Raw genomic sequence first — 20456 nt, forward strand, 5'->3', positions numbered from 1 at the left:
AATAGTGCAAAGAGTTGACTGGTCACCCAGAAAGCGATGTAAAATAGTACTGTTAAGTGAACAAGGCTACAGTTATGAAGAAATTAGAAGAAAAATTGGTGGAAACTTAACCAAAGGTGGCATTTCTAAATTTTTGAAGAGGTGTAAGGCACCTCAGTCACTACAAAACCAGACTGGTAAAGGCAGGAAAAGGTGCACGACAGCAAGTGATGATAGAAGAATTGGGAGACTGTGCCTACGTGACAGAAGAAAATCATCTGGGTGTATACAAGATGAAATGGTGCAATACAATGTGAAGTTCAGTGCAAGGACTGTTCGGCGCAGACTGCAGGAATTTGGTCTAAATGCTAGAATTCCACGATAAAAGCCATTTTTATCTCTCAAACAAAGGTTGAAAAGATTAAACTGAGCTGAAACCCATGTTAACTGGACAGCGGAACAATAGGACAGTGTTATTTGGAGTGATGAGACCAAAATCTCTCTGTTTGGTAGTGATGGTATAAAATACGTAAGGAGAAGAATCGGAAAAGATTTGCATCCTGATTACATTCCTACCATGAAACACCCACTTAGTGTTATGATCTGGGGTTGTATGACATCAAAAGGTGTGGACAGAATTTGCACGATTAATGGGAATATAAATGCCCCAAAATACATAAATGAAATACTTGAGCCCAAACTGAAGCCTTCCGCATGTGATCTTTTCCTAGATAATGAAGCATTTATATTTCAACAGAATTCAGCTCCATGTCATGTTGCTGCTGTGTGCAAAAAATGGTTTCAAGATAATCATATTCCATTGCTGGAATGGCCTGGGAATAATCCAGACCTTAACCCAATCAAAAATCTATGGAGCAAACTAAAGAAACTTGTTAGTCAGAAACAACCCACTAATAAAACCCAATTAATAGAAGCAATAATTCAATTTTGGTTTCACATTATAACAGCTGCAGAACTAAAAAAACTTGGTTTACTCCATGGGAAGGTGTTGTAAGGCCGTAATTAACGCTAAAGGTTACCCAACTAACTTTCATTTTTGAAATTATGGATTCTAAAACCATGCTAAAATTTTAGCACCATTGTAGAATCCATAATTTAAATGAATGCTGATCACCCTGCAACACTAAAAGAAAGGATTATCCAACTAAGTATTAACTCACATTGTGAGAATTTTTGTATATCTAATTTTTTCTATGTGTTTCACTTTTCTTCTTTATAACTGCTGTTCTAATAAAAAAATCTTTCATAAAAGTTATTGCATTACATTCTTGATTAAATTATCTTTCCATTGATATATAATTTTATGGTATTACTCAAAAAAAAAGTAGTGTTATGAGCATCGAACCTCAGAAATACACTTTTCCCAAAAGGTTTCCACAATTTTGTCCACTAGTGTATATCCCATGCACTACTAACATCCTTACCCTGCAGTGTTTTATGCCATAGTACAGATTTAAGCTTTTTCCTAAGCATGTTTTAATCCCCTGCCTTGTAGTTCCACAAAGACCTCTTCTTGATAGAATATTTCTCATGTTTTACAATCTCCCAAGTCAAGACCACATGGTCACTTTCACCAATTGGAGATAATGTTGTCACAATGAAGGTTTATTTTCTTGATCCTGAGAATTAGTAATAATATTTTGGGTTTACCGATCAAGTGTTGATCAATTTTATTAACTTAACCAACTAGTTTCGCCAAACTTTAACTGTTGGCATCTTCAGGGCACTTACATATAGGCTGAAACAATCTCACAATGATGTGTAACTATAAACCTGACTAGAATAATTACAAATAAAATAGTATCGAATGTGCGTGAAACACGTATCGTGTGTACAAGATTAGCTAGCTGTTGCTAAGGGACTTTCTGTAGTTTGTATTAAAGTTCATTTCTTTTGTTTTTAAAGATTTCATTAGGGTTTTCCATATCTCTGGGAGTATTAGGCCTTGATTTCTGTTAAGGTTGACAGTAGAATGGACGACTGTGTCTGCTTCTTTGAAAATTCTTGAATGGTAATCTTCCTCTAAGTAAGGGGAACAACTTTTGTCCCACTCGATGACATGGTTAGATGTAAAGAAATGAGACGATAGGCCAGAAATGTCCTGTCTGTTGTTTTTGACATAGCCAATGTGCTCTTTTTGCCTGATTTCAAGGCTTCTCGAAGTCTGTCCGATGTAACTAGAGCCACACGAGCATGGAATATTATGAACTCCAGCATATTTATAGAAAGGATGGTTGTCTTTTGGAGATCTTAGTAGTTTACGAATAGATTCTATTGGTTTAAATGTTACTCTTATTTTGTGTTGTTTGCGGAGGCTGGCGAGCTTATAGGAGATGCCACTTAACTAGTTGATTAAGTTAATAAAATTGATCAACACTTGATCTGTAAACCAAAAATATTATTACTAATAATGTTGTCACCTTGTTTATGGATAGCTCTTTTTATCCTATGACTAGATCTAATACTATCCCACCCCCTAGACTCCCTCCATCGCATGCTGCCTTAAGTAATTATCTCTCAGCAGGTGTATAAATTCTGTTTCCTTCCTGCTATGTGATCTTTCTTCCTTGCAGTCTATATCTCCATATTTGAAGTCTATGGAGATATAATTTTCCCCCATAATAATCACTCGACCTGTACTCATTGTACTAATTTGGTGATGCATGTCTTCCAGATCATCTGTGGAATTCCCTGGCCTATAGCAACAACCAACCGTATATTTTGTCTTACTGGCTTTAATCTCGCACCAGATTGCTTCAAGTGAACAGCCAACTTCCCACCTGTTTCCTATTCTTTTTATTATTTATTTATTTAGAATTTATTATTCTTTTAAGAGTTTGGGTTATGAGTTTATATCTATCAACGTTGTTCTACCAAAATTATGTCTCAAAAATTTTAAAATCAACAAATCAAGAGCACGAAGATCTTCCCTGAGGTATGTCTAAAAACATCTTTCATGTTATCACTTTTTTTAATGTATAGCTGAATATCATTTATGTTTTAATATTTAGTCACAGGAATACCCAATGTTTCCACACCAGGGGTGCTCCTTAAGAATATTAGAATTAGTTGTTTAGAATGTTTCTGATTGATGCCCATGTCATGAATTTCAATGAATGAAGCTCAAAAATTTTATTTTTAATTTTAATTTTATTTTTTAAATATAAAATTTTATTTGTAAATATTTTAATTTTTTAAAAAAATTAAAATGTTTATTGCAAACATATAAAATAATCTTCTTCTTCTCTCTTCCATCATCTGTGATTTTGTTTTTGGAGTACTTTCGTAAAAACCGTACTTGGAATACTGAGGAAGCTAATGATTCTGTAATTATTGCATGCTGTTTTATCTCCTTTTTTTTGTATATAGGAGTTATAACTGATTTGGTCCAATCAGTAAGTATTGCTTCATTTTTGTAGATCCTTTCAAATAATGTTTTTATTGGTTCCAAAAGTTATTCCTTTCCTGCTTTTAAGAATTCTGCATGTATTTGATCAATACGGTGCTTTCCTAGTTTTAAGTTTATCTGTGCTGTGTGCTATTATTTCTTTGGTAAAGATATTTGTTTCCTCTTCTATTTCAGTGCTGGAATAGTAATATCCTGAGAGCTATTTTTATTATATAAGTCTCTAAAGTATTCTTTCCATCTGGCAATTCTTTTTGTTTTACTTTCAATTAGTTGTCCCTCTTTGTTTTTGAACATTATCATTTTTGTTGTCTGTGCCTTACTAATTTGGTCTATTTGTTTATATAATCCATGGAGGTTTATTTTCTTTTGATAGCTTCTCTACCATTTTGCATTTTTCTTCTAACCAGTTATTCTTGTCTCTTTTAACTAGTTTTCTAATTTCTCTGGTTATTTAATCTATTACATTAATTTCTGTTATAGTTCTGTTTTAATTTCATGCTTTTCCTTTGATCATTTAGCCTTTTTACTTCATTCGAGATCCAATCCTTTTTATTTTATCTTTCTGTGTAACCTGTTGTATTTTCTGCCGATTTTAATATTATTTCCTTTAAATATGAGACATTTTCTTTGGATTTTATTGGACCATGATTTTTTATATAAATATATGTATACAATCGCCATCCAGTTTTGCCAGCCTGTCTGGCTTCTTCAGGATGAGAATGGTTACATTAACATTAAATGCTACAACAGAAGAATGCAGTAACGACCTTAAAATCAGTTTAAAAAATTGAAAAGGACGTGCGACATTAAGAGCATAAAGCATGGAGAATTAATCATTGTTAGTAGATTGCGTTTTATAGTTTTTCACATAATTCAGTTCTGCTAAACATAGTGAATTTATTAAGCTTTTCCAAATGTCTTTTAATATCATGCCTGATTTCTATTGAGATTGTCTCCTGTGCAGAGTACCACTGCAGCTTCTTTAAAGTTTCTACATTTGAAATCTTCTTCAATGTACGGCATGTAGCTGTTATCCCAATCAATGGAATGGTTTGAAATTGAGAAATGATGGGCTAATCCTGAGGTGTCTGTTCTATTGTTGTTGACATCTCTCTATGTTCTTTTTTTCGGGTTTCTAGGCTTCATTATGTTTGGCCTACATAGTTCAGTCCACAGGAACATGGGATGTTGTATGCTCCTGCGTATTTGTAGAAGGCGATGCTGTCCTTAGGAGATCTTAACATGTGCCATGTAGTTAAAATAGGTTTAAAGGCAACGCTGATGTTGAAGGACTTCATGATTTTTGCTATTTTATTGGAGACTGAGCCTGCATAAGGTATGATGATGGACGATGTGTACTGTGTCACTTGAGGTTGTTGCTGTGGGCTGTTTCTATAGAGAATCCTTTGAATTATATTTTGTGGATAGAGTTTTTGATGTGAGTGAGAGCTCATCAAGTAGATCTTTTTCTTCTGTGATGATCTGTGACAAAAACAGAGCAAGAAATATTTATTGCTCTGTTTTTGAGCATATGAATGATGCTAAGTTTTTGTGCATAATGACGAGTAGATTTAAAATGAAGATAACATCCAGTGTCTGTAGGTTTGTGGTAGATTGTGAGCTTGATTTGTCCATTATTCTGTTTTTTTACTAATACGTCCAGAAAAGGTAATTGATTGTTTTCTAACTCTAACGTGAACTTAATTTTTTGGTGGAAAGAATTTATTTTTTGAACAAACTTGTTTAAGGCATTTCCGTGTCTTTCCAAACGGTGAACACATCATCTACATATCTCCACCAGACTGAGTGTTTCGGAGTTATTTTTGATAGGATGTCATTTATTAAAAGACATCTCTCCAGGTAGAAAAAAAAAGAAAAGCTGTTTCTGGAAGCGATTTGTGTTATAAAACCCTTTGAACTGTAACAGAAATAATGGTGTAATTCTGCATAAATTTTAATGTATTGCCCTATCAGCAATAACCATTAAACATCATTGTAGCGAGTGCCACTGTCACCTTCCATGCATGTGACTGTCCTTGTTCTGGAAACCATTGTAATTCTAGTCTCTGTTGAGTGTGTATCTTAAAACTTCTAAATAGCAAAACATCAGGTTGTAAATACTCAGTTATTAAATTTAGTTATTTCATTCCTGTGTCTGTGGTTTATTCCATAAATTTTTCAACATGAATAACTACAACCACAGAAATCTAAATATGGGAGCTCTTGCTCTTTGACTCTCATAGTTAAATTCATTTCTGAGAAATAACATAAGATATAATGCAATAAATAAATAAATAAATAAATAAATATAAATATGGCATTCAGCTAAAAGTTCTGTAATTCCACTTGACTATATGGAAACTTCCTTTGTGGTATTTATTCCATTTGTTGTCTTTGTTATTTATTTATTTATTTTATATTCCTTTCAAAATTCTCTCAAGATTTCCTCATGACCTGAGTAGCAGCAACTAACTGAGAAAAGTATTTACTTAAATCAAGTCTTGAAGACAATAATACCCCTATCCATGAGTTGCTGCAGGAGTGAGGTGCTGTTCAGTGAACATGTTAATAAGGTCTCATTTACTATTATTCTAGATAGCAATATCTACATGCTGACTCAGGATAAAGGGGGTATACAGAGAAGAAGTCATTGTAGAAGTAACTAACAAATTAAAACTGTTTAACTCCATACCCACCCCGTATATATGGACTCCTAAAAATACATAAAGAAAATGTGCCATTACGTCCCATAGTGGATGGCATTGATTACCCCACATACAAATTAGCTAAACATTTGGCCAAAGCTCTCACACACTATACTGGTAACACACCATCACACATAAAAAACTCAGCCCACTTCAAGGCCAGCATAGAAAACCTTACACTCCAACATACTGACATAATGGTCAGTTTTGACGTCTCCAATGTCCCACTCAAAGAAACCTAAGAACTAATTCAAGCTAAATTTCCTCCTGATATCTCAGCCCTATTTCAGTTCACAATGAACTCAGGTTATTTTGTTTGGCAAGGAAAATGCTACAAACAAATAGAGGGGACAGCCATGGGTTCACCACTCTCCCCACCCTTGGCCAACTTTTTTATGGAGACTTTTGAAGAGAAAGCCTTAAACTCTGCCCCACAAAAACCAACCACATGTCTTTGCTACGTTGATGATGTGTTTGCTATTTGGCCACATGGCTCTGATACACTCCTCTCCTTCCTAACACACTTAAACAACCAGCACCCCAGAATCAAGTTTGCCCTGGAAAAAGAGAAAAATAACAGCCTCCCTTTCTTAGATACACTAGTCACCCACCAACCTGATGGAACTTTGGTTTTCTCAGTTTATAGAAAACCCACCCATACAGGCAGATACATTCACCAACAATCCCACCACACCCCCTCGCAACAATATGGAGTCATTAAGACACTACACAACAGGGCTAAACTTATCTGTTCAAATGACAATGCCCTAACCACAGAACTAAACCACATTCTCAACACTTTCTCAGCCAATGGCTACCCCCCCAAAAAATCCAAAAAATATGGAAACCAATACCCCCCCACCCACAACAACAAGAATTACTCTAAATCCATCACCATACCCTATATCCAAGGCACCTTGGAAATAATTACAAAAATCCTAAAAAAACATGACTTAACATCTTGTTTCAGACAATATAAAAAATTGGCATCCCTTATCTGCTCTACTAAAGACTACCCCCCCCCTAGACCTACCTAGTGTATACCAGGTCCCTTGCAGCTGTAAGCTGCCCTACTTTGGCCAAACAGGCAGGACAGCTAATATCAGAATTTCAGAACACAAGGACTACATCCGATTTTACCAATATAGCCACTCTGGGCTTGCAGACCATGCGCTGGATCCCCGCCATAGAATACGGTAGAAGAAAGCCACGATAATACACTGTAGTAAATTCAAATACGAAAGGCTTTTCATGGAATCAGCCTCAGCCCTAAGAAACAATCCAAACCTCAACAAATTTGGTTGCATGAGACTGCCCCAAATTTGGGAAACCTACATCAGAAGACCTTCAATTCAACGGCCAAGAATACTTACATAGCCTGCTAGGGAGCACCATCAGGACTTTTAGGAGAAACAAGCTTCCTGCTTCATCCTCATTTACTGTGTGTAGTTGCTGCGTGCACATCTTTATTTTAAGTTCCTCTGAAGATGGCAGAAATATTGGAAATATAGATTAAAGTTTAAGTTAATTTATATCCTGTGTATGTTGTAAATTCCTTAAATTATTTAATAAACATGTTTAACCAACATCTAAACCTTTCTACGAGAGTTGTTGATATTGTCTTTGCTGCTTTTTTTTTTTTTTTTACATTATAGGATAATAAATTTATGCTAGGGAATTTCTTATGTAGATAAAATATCATTCTCCTGATTTTATGTGTTCTGCTAATATACCATCTCTAGTATTTTCTGGATTGGTGCGGCATGTAAAACTGCAAGGGCTGGTAGTGCCTAGTGCATAGATGTTGATAGTGCATAGTGCAAAAATTGCAAGAGTTTGAAAACAAGACCAAACCTTGGAGATTCAGTGGCAAACCCTAAAGAAAATTTTGATTGATTTAGCCAGAGAGGCATGTGGTAAAGTGATCTACAAGAATAGAAAAATCAGAACTCCATGGTGGACTCAGGAAGTTAAAGATGCAGTCCAGGAAAAGAAGATAGCATATCAAAAGTTCCTGGCAACTAAGTCACTTTGTGCTCTTAGAGAATACAGAGAAAAATGAAAGAAAGCATTACATAAAATTAGCTAAACGAAAATCATGGGAAGATTTTTGTAAGAATATTGAAAATAACGTCAGAAAAGACGTTCAAAAAGTGCAACAACATCAGAAATCATTGATCAGGTGCACGATATGGTATCGGATGACCGGCAAGTCATAGTGCGTGAAATTGCTGAGACTATAGGCATCTCAAAAGAATGTGTAGGATATATTTTGAATGAAGAATTGCAAATGAAAAAGCTTTGCGCAAGATGGGTGCCACGCTTGCTCACAGCAGATCAAAAGAGCACTCGCATGAAAATCTCTGAACAGTGCTTGGAGCGTTTTAACAAGAATAAAACTGATTTTTTGCATCGATTTATTACTATGGATGAGACCTGGATTCACTATTACACACCAGAATCCAAACAGCAGTCAAAACAGTGGACACAAGCCGGTTGTTCAGTGCCAAAGAAGACAAAGGCAGTTCCATCAGCAGGAAAGGTCATGGCATTGGTGTTTTGGGATGCTCAAGGCATTTTGTTTATTAATTATCTTGTAAAGGGTAAAACAATAACCAGTGAATATTATTCCAATCTTTTAACCAGACTAGACGAAAAAATTCATGAGAAAAGACCCCTGTTTGTAGAAGAAAAAAATCATCATCAGGACAATGCACCTGCCCACAAAGGTGTTTTGGCAATGGGAAAATTAAGGGATCTGAACTATGAACTGTTGGAACATCCACCCTATTCCCCAGATTTGGCTCCCTTTGACTTCTATCTCTTCCCAAAACTAAAACTATTTCTCGCTGGTCAGCATTTTTCTTCGAATCAAAGGTGATTGCAGCTGTAGAGGGGTATTTTGCAGATCTTACTGAGAACCACTTCTGGGACAGGATAATGGCACTGGAGCATCGCTGGAATAAATGTATTAGTCTTAAGGGAGATTATGTTGAAAAATAAAAATAATTTTGAAATTATTATTATTATTATTATTATTATTATTATATAACACCTCCAGGGAGTCCAAAGACTCAGGGAGGTGTTATATAATAATACGACGAGGGAAGCTACCTACTCTAAAACTCTCTGTCTCCACCACTCCACCAGCCGCAACTACCTTCATCATCAACACCAGTGCCATCTACCACCACCACCACTAGTATTTTCACAAACAAACATCAATGGCAGGATTTGAACCCGCAGCCTTTTGGCTGGAGAGAGGATAGATACACTAACCACTCGGCCATCCAGGCTGGCCAAGTGGTTAGCGTATTATAATAATTATTATAATTATAATAGAAATTATAAATCTTTTTTTCATTGTTAGGCCGAGAACTTTTCAGACCACCCTCATAATAGAAACATGTGGGTGACTCTAAAGTTCTATCTATGGGTGTTTGCAGGCAGCCTAGTTTGAGACCTCTGATGATTACTGTTTCCCAAATTTTGGGAAGTTTTATGCATCTGTTTTTGTTTCAATTAAGTTGCTTCAGATTCCAAAAATTGTCTTTCCTTTTTAAATTTGCTATGGTGGAGCATTGCGGTTTTCTCCCAAAAGATCCTGTGAGTTGTATCCAATACATGGCATGATTGATCATAGTTGTGATTGCAGATGTAAGATTTGTGTTTATCTAATTAACTGATCTACCTGTCTGTCCAAATTAAGCCAACTTGCAGGATCAGGATACTTTGTATACTCCAGGCACTGAGAGAGGAGGGAGCTGATTTTTGGTAGAGCGGATAAGGATAGCAAGTATCCTGTTGGGCTTAAAAGCTGTGTACTTTTTTTTAAAGACCTGGATATTTTCCAATGTGCCCTGGATGTAGGAGATGGTGATGATATTTCTGAAATCCTTCTGAAGAGATTCTTTTCCTTCATGCTTGCACGGTGATCAGAATACATTTTCAAAAATTATGGAAACAACTACCATGTTAGAGTAAAACTTCAGTTTAATATAAACGTAAATGTCTTCTGACAGATGCCTAAAGAATGGAGTAAGAATCGATTTATTTATTATTATTATTTTTTATTATTATTATTATTATTAAACAAGACTTCATGGAGTCAAAGACTCATCTAGGAGGTCCTTTTATCTCACACACATCTCATCATACCGGGTCTTAAACACATTCAAACTCCTTGCAGACACCACACTCTCAGGCAAGGCATTCCAATCATTCATAACTCTGCACGAAAAAACCTGCCTCTCACTCCCCTACTCACACCCTCTTTATACAGTTTCCAGGGATGACCTCTGGTTCTCCCCTGATCTCCCACTATTCTCTGTAGAACTTCTCCACCATTGATCCTATAACAACCCCTTACCAACTTGTAGGTCTCTATCATATCTCCCCTCTTCCTTCTCTCCACTAGACTCTGCAAATTACATCTTTTCAATCTTTCCTCATACTCAACATTCCAGAGGTCAGAAACTACCTTAGTCAATCGCCTTTGGACCCTTTCCAACATCTTTTCATCCTTCTGAAAACCAGGTGACCAAATCTGGGCACAATAGTCCATGTGTGGCCTAATCAAAGCCTTATACAATGGAACAAGAATCTCCCTACTTCTACACGTCAGTGTCCTCCTCATCATTCCCAGAAGTCTTTGTGTTGTCTTCACAATTTTGGCAATGTGTCCCCTAAATTTTAGATCCTTATCCACTATCACTCCCAGATCTCTTATTTCCTCTACTTCCAACAATATATTCTCACCAAGCATAAATTCTGCATCCCATCTTTGTTTTCCAAATTTTAAAACCTTACATTTTGCAATCGAACTCACATCCCCATTTGCTTGCCCAATCACTCAATTTATTCAAGTCTTCTTGCAAGGCCACAACATCTTCACTACTCTTTATGGTTCGTCCCAACTTTGCATCATCTGCAAACAACTGAATATCTCCATCCAAATCTTCGCCAATATCATTAATATACAAGTTAAATAGTAATGGCCCTAAAACAGATCCCTGAGGCACTCCACTAGTGACTTTCCTTTTCCTGGATATTGCACCCCCATACACAACTTGTTGATACCTATCAGATAGCCAGTCTCCAATCCAATGCACTAATCTAATATCCAACCCCATCTGCTCTAGTTTGACTGTCAACTTATCATGAGGTACTCTATCAAAAGCTTTTGCGAAATCCAAGTATATTACTGTGTATCCTTCTTCTCTGTCCAAGGTAGCAGTCACTTTATTGTAATAAGTAAGTAGATTACTAAAACATGACCTCCCTTTAGCAAATCCATGCTGTCCATCAAAGATTATACCATTGTTGTCAACCCAACTCTGGATCCTAGTTCTCACAAGCTTCTCCAACAACTTAACCACAACACCTGACACACAGATAGGCCTATAGTTTGATGCTTGAGTTCGATCACCTCCTTTATGAAGTGGCACAATCTTGCCCTCCTTCCACTCTTTATGGACTTGACCAAGTGCAAGACTCGTATTAAAAAAATATGTCAAGGCAGGTGTCAACTCTCTGGCACATTCCTTCAGAATATGCGGTGATATATTATCAAGTCCCACAGCCTTATTTACATCTAGTTTACTCAACTCCCCAAACACCTCTTGCTCACTTACAGTCAGTCTCTCCTCCCCATCATCAACTGCTCTTAATCTCTCCATGAAGTCACATTCACAAGATTGAAAGATCTTTATGAACTGCTCATTAAGTATCTCCACCACACATTCTGCAACAGCTGTCTTTATACCATTTCCTCCAATCAATGTCATCCTTCCATAATCATTCTTTCTTTTGCTGGCTACATATCGAAAGAACTCCCTAGGATTCTTTTTAGCTTCATTAGCTAACTGCTGTTCATACCTCTCTTTAGCTACTCTCACCAACCAAGTCACCCTCCTTGCCTGGTCTTTGTAGACCTCATGAAATTGGTTACTTCCACTTCTCTTATGCTGCCTCCACAATGCCCTTTTTCTCTGTATTGCATGCTTAATCTCTTTATTCATCCATCTAACACCTACCTTATTTAACCTTCTCACCCGTGGTATACATTTAGACATTGCATCCACTAAATATTTTTTGAAAATCCCCCAAGCTGCATTGATCTCTTTTCCAGCTAACTCCTCATTCCATGCTACACCTGCAAGCTGTCTCCTGAGCTCTTCATAATCACCCCCCTTGTAGTTCCACATATACCCTTTTTTCACAGGGGTCCTTGCACTGCTGGCAACCACCCAAGTAATCACCTCATGGTCACTTTCACCAATTGGTGGATGATTTGATACCTCATTGATAATTACATCCTCCGATGAGATGACCAAATCCAAGACCCTTAATCCTCTTGTGCCCTCTGTTACATACTGTCTGAGGTAGTTATCCCTCAAAAACTCAAGAAATTCATTTTCTTTACTTCCAGTTGTTATCTCTTCATTCCAGTCTATATTGCCATAATTAAAATCACCCATAATGATCACCCTTATTTATTTTTTTATCTGTGAGCACTGTAGCCATTGGATAGGAAGGTGTTGTGAGTTGTATATGGTTGAGTTCTGTTGAAAGAGAGGTTCCACTGGAACCAAGACTATGGGCTCTATTGGTTAGAGTTTTAATGATGCCATATTTTTGAAATGGGTGGTGGTTTGAAAGTTTGGGAATGTATCTGGTTGTGTGAGTGGGTTTTCTATGTATAGTGAAGGAGAGGTTACCATTCTGAAGGTGTCATTAAGGCGTCTAGGAAGGGTAAACTATTATTATTTTTCTTTTCCATTATAAACTGAATTCTTAGATGTAGACTTTTGAGGTGACTGAGGAAGGAGTCTAATGTGTCTAGCCATGAGGTCAAATAGAGGGCACATCATCTGTGTGTCTTAGCCAGATAGAAAGTTTGAGAGGGCCGAGTCATGGTTCTTTTTTTAAAATTTTCCATGTAAAAATTTACAAGTGGGATTGAGAATGGGGGAGGGCATAGCAGTTCCCTCTGTTTATAAATTTTGTTCTTCCAAGAAAAATAGCCAGAATTGATGGCAAAGAAAAAGAGAACTAAGATATCAGAAGACAAAACGTTTTTTAAGATTGTTAATGTGTCATTTAAAGAAAATATTGGGAAGCAGTGCAGTGATGTCAAATCTTACTAATCTATTTTTAAATTATTCAAATTAAGTGGATATTGAATCCAATTATTTCAAAGCCGAATAGAGAAACTACAAGAGTTTCATGCCGAATATAGGAACTATAAAAGTTTTGGTGGATCGAGCATAAGTAAACCTTTCGTGACAGGGGCAACTCGTAGTAAAGGTGGAGTAAGCTCTGATCACTATCCTTAGTATTTCCCATAATGTAAAACACATCTCCTAGTAGATATGTATGATGTTATACATTATGGGGGGGGGAACACTACCCAGACCGGTTTCGACCTTTGTTGAGGTCTTATCAGTGATTAGGCAGACCTAAAATGTAAATACCCAGGTTGTAGTGATTCGGAGGTTATACTTTACCATTCAAATTGCCAAGAGGTGTCGCATCATAAACGGCACTAAGAATTACTGAAATAGAGGGCCAAAAGGCTTCACTTTGGTGATGCAAAATTATTCAAATTAAGTGGATATTGAATCCAACATTATTTCAAAGCTGAATAAAGAAACTACAAGAGTTTCATGCCGAATATAGGAACTATAAAAGTGTAGTGATGTCAAAGCTTACTAATCTGTATTTTTAAAGTTAGATTTTCAATCAAGGTTTTAAAATGGGTAGAGTTTTTTACATAGGATGTGTAAGTCCAGTGAAGGGAAGTAAGAGAGTTTGACAATTTTGACAAATGTTTTGACAATTTGTAGCATGAAGCATCAGTAGCATCTACTATAGGTCTTGGGGGGGGGATTAGGTTTGTGGATCTTAGAGGGACGAGAACCAAAGGATTTAAGTTTTTTTTTTTAATGTCGATCTGCCAGAAAGATACTTTTCTTAAGTAGGCTCTTTTTTTTAACTTGCGTTTTGGTGGGATCATGATCTAGTGGGATGTAAGTAGCGTGATCTCAGAGAATAATATCCATTTTTTGATTATATTCCGTGGCATTACCCTTGTCCACTCTGGTGACGCCAATACTTTTATCTTCTTGTGACTTTCTGAGAGCAGCAAGTTGACCAGAAGATAGATTACTTTTTGGAGGTGACACTGGAAGAGGATTTAGTGACATCAAGGCTGATGTTGTTGGCTATTTCTGGAGCTCAGTGACAGATTCTGTGTTCTACATTATACAATAGGTCTAACAACAGCACTTCTTTCAGTGCAACTGCAAAATTGTGGCCAAGGCTTAGGGTGCTGACAGCATCTTCATTGAGACTTTTTTGAAGAGGTTGAATTTACAGTTGTGATTTAAATTTCCACATAATGTTATACTTTTTAATAGGCTCATTTCTTTATTTTTAGGAATTGTTATAGAACTCAACCATATACACAACACCTTCCTATTAATGGCTACAGTGCTTACAGAATTAAATAAATAATCGATTCTTAACCCATTTCTTGGTCATCTCTTTAGAAGAATTTCAGAAATACTATCACCATCTCCTACATCCAGGGCACATCAGAATAAATAGCCAGGTAAATCAGTAACCATCTGTTTAGAAGAACACAAATTGTCAATCTGGCCTCCTTGCAGATATATTGTATTGTATTGGATATATTGTCTTGAAATCTGCAGCACTACTCAGGAATCAAAGTAATTTAAACAAATACAGATGTATAAAACTTCCCAAAATTTGGGAAACAAGAATTGGAGGCCCCACTTTACATCCTAGGTCACCTACAAATGCCCATAGAGGGTGTGCCACCTAGATAGAACTTTATAGTCAACACGTGTTTCATTTAGTATTGTGTTGTCTTTGTGTGTGTGTTACAAGAGTTATTTGTAATACCTGAATATATTCCTCAGTGACTGAGACATAATATGTATTAAGGCGTAAGTACCTATCAGTGACAGATTCTGTGTTCTACATTATACAATAGGTCTAACAACGGCACTTCTTTCAGTGCAACTGCAAAATTGTGCCTCCAATTCTTGTTTCCCAAAATTTGGGAAACAAGAATTGGAGGCCCCACTTTACATCCTAGGTTACCTACAAATGCCCATAGAGGGTGTGCCACCTAGATAGAACTTTAGAGTCATCACGTGTTTCATTTAGTATTATATTGTCTTTGTGTGTGTGTGTTACAAGAGTTATTTGTAATACCTGAATATTCCTCAGTGACTGAGACATAATATGTATTAAGGCGTAAGTACCTATCAGCACTTAAGCCTTAATACATGGATATTCTTGATGTATGGAGTAATTACTTTGAAAGATTGCTAATTGAAATGAGCAGTAACAGCATGGTAGTAGAAAACATTCAACAGGAATGCCATCTGAAATATATATATCTGTACTTGAAGTAAAAAAAGCTATCACAAACCTGAAATATGGAAAGAACAGCTGGAGTAGATGATATTGAAACACTGCATAATTCAGAAGGCCTGGTCAGAGGGTCGAATTTCAGATGATTTGTGTAGAGCACTGATAGTACCCATCTATAAAAAAGGAATTAAGCTGAATGTAAGAATTACAGTGTTTCTGGTAAGATTTATGCACGTATTCTTGAGAAACAGCTAAGAAAAATTGTGGAGGAGAAGCTTAGAGAAGAACAATCTGGGTTCAGGCCAAACAGAGGTTGTCAAGACCATGATTTCTCAACTATTTCTCACAAATAGTTGAGAAATCATGGGAATATAACAAGGATCTATATTTAAGTTTTGTAGATCTGGAAAGCCCATATGACAGGTTAGATCATGATCTATGGAAAACGCTCATTGCATAAATCGGACATTATATCGAGCAATACATTGTTCTCTATTTGAATTGTAAATCATCAGTTAGAATTGAAGGAGGTACAGGAAGATGGTTTGATGTTAAGTCAGGTGTTCAACAGGAGTGTACATTGTTATTCATCACCTATATGGATCACAGTACAAAGGAAAGCAGTATTAAACCTGATATCAAGATTTTAGATGTTAATCTCAGCTCTTTACTTTATGCAGATGATTAGGAAGAAAGAAAGAAAGAAAGTACTCATAAATAAATTTAGGAGAAGTCTGCAGAATTCCCTGACCAAATTGAATAACTGCTATAATAAATTTGGTATGAAAATCAGCATTAAAAAGACAATGAAAATGAAAATAGGCAGAAACATTGAAAATATCAACTGCATTCTGAATGGAGAATAGAACAAGTACAATAACATTTCAGCTATTTTCATTCATACTTCTTTCTTTCAGCTTCTCTTCCATCATTTTCTCAAACTTTTCTTTATGGTTTATCTTTGTCTTCTGTTGCTAGCTTTTCCATTATCCATTTCAGTCTGTCTCTTTTGTTTAGTTTTATCCTTGTTTTCATTGGCCTGGGATGACTATGATAGTTAAAGTGGATGACAACAGATTAATCTTCTAATATTTCCATATTCATCATGGTATAATTGAATTCATTAAATTTTTCCATTAAGTAATCTTTACGTCCACTTTCACTTGTTTAATTTATTTAATGCAAGTGTTACCAGCATATAATCCCTGACTCTCTGCAAATCCAGTAAGTCTTTGTCCTCTGATTTTTTGGTCTATGCCTTACACTCCTGAAGTACTTTCTTTCTTTCTTTCTTCCTTAAACTTGCCAAGAAATTATATTCTTGTTTTATCCTTTATCCAAGCGTAAGCAAAGTTTGAATGGGAAGTATCTTCATGAGTATTATACTTGTATATAGAGGCTGATGACTTCACATCAGCTCTGTTAGTTTTTGTGCTTTCTTCCTGTTATTTCTTACTTTACTTTGCAATTAGTCTTCCACTGTAATTTTCTAATGACACTTATTATTAGAGAAAGAAAGACACATTCTCACAAAATTCAATTTCTTCATCTGAATTTACTACAGGTAGATGCATATATTTATATTATACTCAGATATTTTCAACCACAGTTGAAATTCTCTGGGAGATTGATTGATTTATATTGAAGAATGTTATTTGTCCATGTTTTCTGAACATAATTCCGACTCCTCCTTGACCATTATTTCCCTCATCTGTATGTATATTTACATACAGATGAGGGAGATAATGTTTCAGTAATTTTTTCCTTCTATTCTAGTTTCAGAAAATCCAAGTATATTCCTTTATTTTTTCTAGTGCCTTATCCTTTCTTCTTTTCCTTCTCCTTTCAAAGTTCTGACATAAGTACAAGAGATATTCAGTTTCCTTATGGTGTTCTTCACTGGCACATTATCCAGAAGGGACCTCTTATCTAGGTTTGAGTCATTCCATTTTAATTTGATAAAGTAGATAATCACATTTGAGGTACCACATCCATTTTGGCCTTGGCTACTACATTGTCTTTGGTATCTGGAGCTGCAGATAAAGGCAGACTTAAATCTGATAAGATGTGAGTCCTAAGATAACTTTATGAACCTCTTTCTCTGTAGCCATTTAGCCTTTATTTATTAGTATTTACATTTTTTTCCCCCTTCAAATTTACACTGCTCACATGGCCAGAATCAATGTGGCCATATCACCCAAAGCATTATACTTCTTCAGCCAGTTACATTTCTGTCCCAGAGTCATGTTATCTCAAGACTTTTTTTTTTTGTCATGGAGTGATTTTATCATGATCATTTTATTATTCAGTATGTCTTTTGATTGTAAACCACAGGTTCAGAATACTGCTAAAAATGTTGATTATTTTTTAATAATCAACATATTTTTCATATTATTTGTAATTTATTTATTCTGAAAGTATGAATTGCAGAAATTTTTGTGCAAGTTTTATTTAAACTGGATATATATTATTGAGGACTTGCTTATTGCTGTAATAGATTCGTATTAAGTACAAAGTGATAAGTTTAAAACAAAGAAAGACATCTATAAAGAACTGAGATATAGTGTCTTTTATTCTGTAGTTTATGCAATATTTGTTATATTGATCTAAAAAAAAAGCCTGTTATGCTAGCTTTTTTAGATCAATATTAAATATTTAGGAGCATTATGAATTTCTTCAGATAATCTTAAGTATTATTGTTTATTATATTTTTTCATATGCGTAACATTCTATTTGAATATTCTTTTACTCAGATATAAATAATCCAATTTCACCAAGGAAACTGCTGGTCATCCTGAATATTGCCATTCTACACATCCTTGCCAGTGGATTTGACCAGTTTGTTGCCAATGTGATACGTAGAGAAGGTAGTTTGCATCAAGTGCTAAGGGATATTAATTTCATGGTGCCAGATATTCTTCATGTAATTTTCCCCTTAGCTGAACTCATGAAATTTGCTAATGGAATTGGAGTACCACCATCTTATCTCATCAGCAATGCTGATTTTGCAGCCTCAGTTGTTTTTGTTTTAAGCTTTTGGCTGATATGTTTAAAACTGTAATTCTTTTGCTACATAAAATCATTTCCCAAGGCACAACACTTTAATGTGATAATGAAAGTAGTATAAAAACATGTTTTTTATAAATAGTTAAGTTTCTTAACAGAAAACTGAAGTAAGGTAAGGATGTAAAATTAATAATTAAATTTTTAAAAAAATTAAAAGTTTATTATTAATATTCATTATTATTAATTTTTTACTGCCTTTTGTTTTCTTTTGTGTTTGGATTATTAATAAGACAAATATTCAGTCAGATTTCGACTTCTGAACAGTGGGTATCTTGAATTTAAGCTTAAAAATGCAGGCTGCATGTAACCACCCAACCAGTCATGACTTAGCATATGATATCTTTAACATTATATGATATGCTTGTGAAGTGCTCTCTGGAACAAGCAATATCATTGACCTAACATGGAAGTGAATGCAACTTAGTCATATCCATTGGCAAATATTGTTTGACATACTCCAGAAAACTAGAACACAGAATGCAGTAACTTAATCAAAATAACTTAGTTATTCCAGTTAAGTCATTGCAAAAACTCTGCTCTCCTAAACATCAAAGAAATGATTTATTAGGATTAAGCTGAAAGTATTGAAGTGTACCATACATACTACATATCGATTTTTATTTCTTTGAGTAACATTTATCAGCATTGTTAATGGCAAAATATCTTCAAAACACAACATGTAAATCATATTTTTTAAAATTAGAAACTACATATTTAGCATCTAGTGTTACATATCATACTAAAATATCAACTCTCTTCCCCCCCCCCATTTGAAAATATTTGTGGAATAAGTTGAGCTCAAATGCAAAATGTTTATAAAGTAAAATAGTGTATTTACCACTTGTACTTGACATCTTGGTCATTGATGATGAAATATGGCATCCTGGGTCTGCCATGGAAGCGTAGAAACAATAGATCACGTGTTACTAGTCACCAAATAAAATTATTTTCTTATATATAACCTTACTCTCATTATAGCAAACATCTAAAGGGAGTCCTAGTTTGTCATAAAGGACAGTTTATTATAGTAAAATGTGAGCATAATAAGATTCATCTATAGATAGAACAAGCTAAATTATATGGCCTTCAAGTTCAAAGAGGAATTGAAATATGTTTCACAATACTGAAATGTTCATATCAGACAGAAAGGAAATATCATTATTTTTGTTCTGAAACAATATGCAATTACATTTCCCTTCTCCCTCCCTTTCTAAATGAACTTTGGTCATGAAGCTTGCTTTCATGAGACAGAATACTTAAAGCACTAATGGACAGGTGAAGTGTGATTATATTCTTCATTGCCTGGTAAAATTCTTTTACCTTATCTGAAGCCTGAAGTGGTTAATGCCTTGTTTAATTGCCACAGAGCAAAGGTTTGGGTTTCTATCCCTCCCTACCTGTTTTTGATTCAGTTTGAGTGATATCCTTCAAGGTATGCCAGATGTTCTATGGAAATAAACCACTTACCTTCAAGAGTGCATTAGCTCAGTAGTCATGTGAGGTAATATATGAGATTGAACTTGATGATAATGCATCACTGGCTTCTTGAACAGATTATTTATAATCCTGCTGCCGCATACTCTGTCATATCATGTCTGAATAGGAGTTCAGGCAGTGGTATTTTGGGCAAGAGGAGATTTCAAGTCATTGACATAGCAAGAAGATGGGCTCTCAATCTCTGCAGGCAGTGTGCTTAAAAGTGTTCTTCTCACTGCATATCCCTACATTCTTTCAACTGTTCACCAATGGAATCATGAAGAGAATAACAATCATACTGTCATGTGGTTAAAAAAAAATAATACACCCAAAAAATTATAAACATAAAAAAGATCCAAATATCATTTCCATATCCACTTCACCAACATTGTTGC

General features: G+C 35.4%; 1 protein-coding gene across 4 annotated transcripts in view; it reads left to right on the forward strand.

The window, feature by feature from the left end:
• The window catches only part of LOC150101315 (uncharacterized), a 338578-nt gene that overhangs the window by 57317 nt on the left and 260805 nt on the right, over positions 1-20456 (forward strand). For 2 of the 4 annotated variants that reach the window (XM_090400990.1, XM_090400989.1), the window contains exon 4: positions 18273-18654. The exons of the other annotated variants lie outside the window; for them this stretch is intronic. In XM_090400990.1, the coding sequence (XP_090257116.1) occupies positions 18273-18580 (308 nt within the window). In that variant the 3' untranslated portion in view covers positions 18581-18654. Of the gene's footprint in view, positions 1-18272; positions 18655-20456 lie in introns of those variants that run through there. 4 annotated transcript variants of the gene reach the window in all.

The sequence above is a fragment of the Typopeltis vanoorti genome, chromosome 11, assembly GCF_054136105.1.
Source record: "Typopeltis vanoorti isolate ZY-2024b chromosome 11, IOZ_Tvanoo_1.0, whole genome shotgun sequence".
NCBI lineage: Eukaryota > Metazoa > Arthropoda > Arachnida > Uropygi > Thelyphonidae > Typopeltis > Typopeltis vanoorti.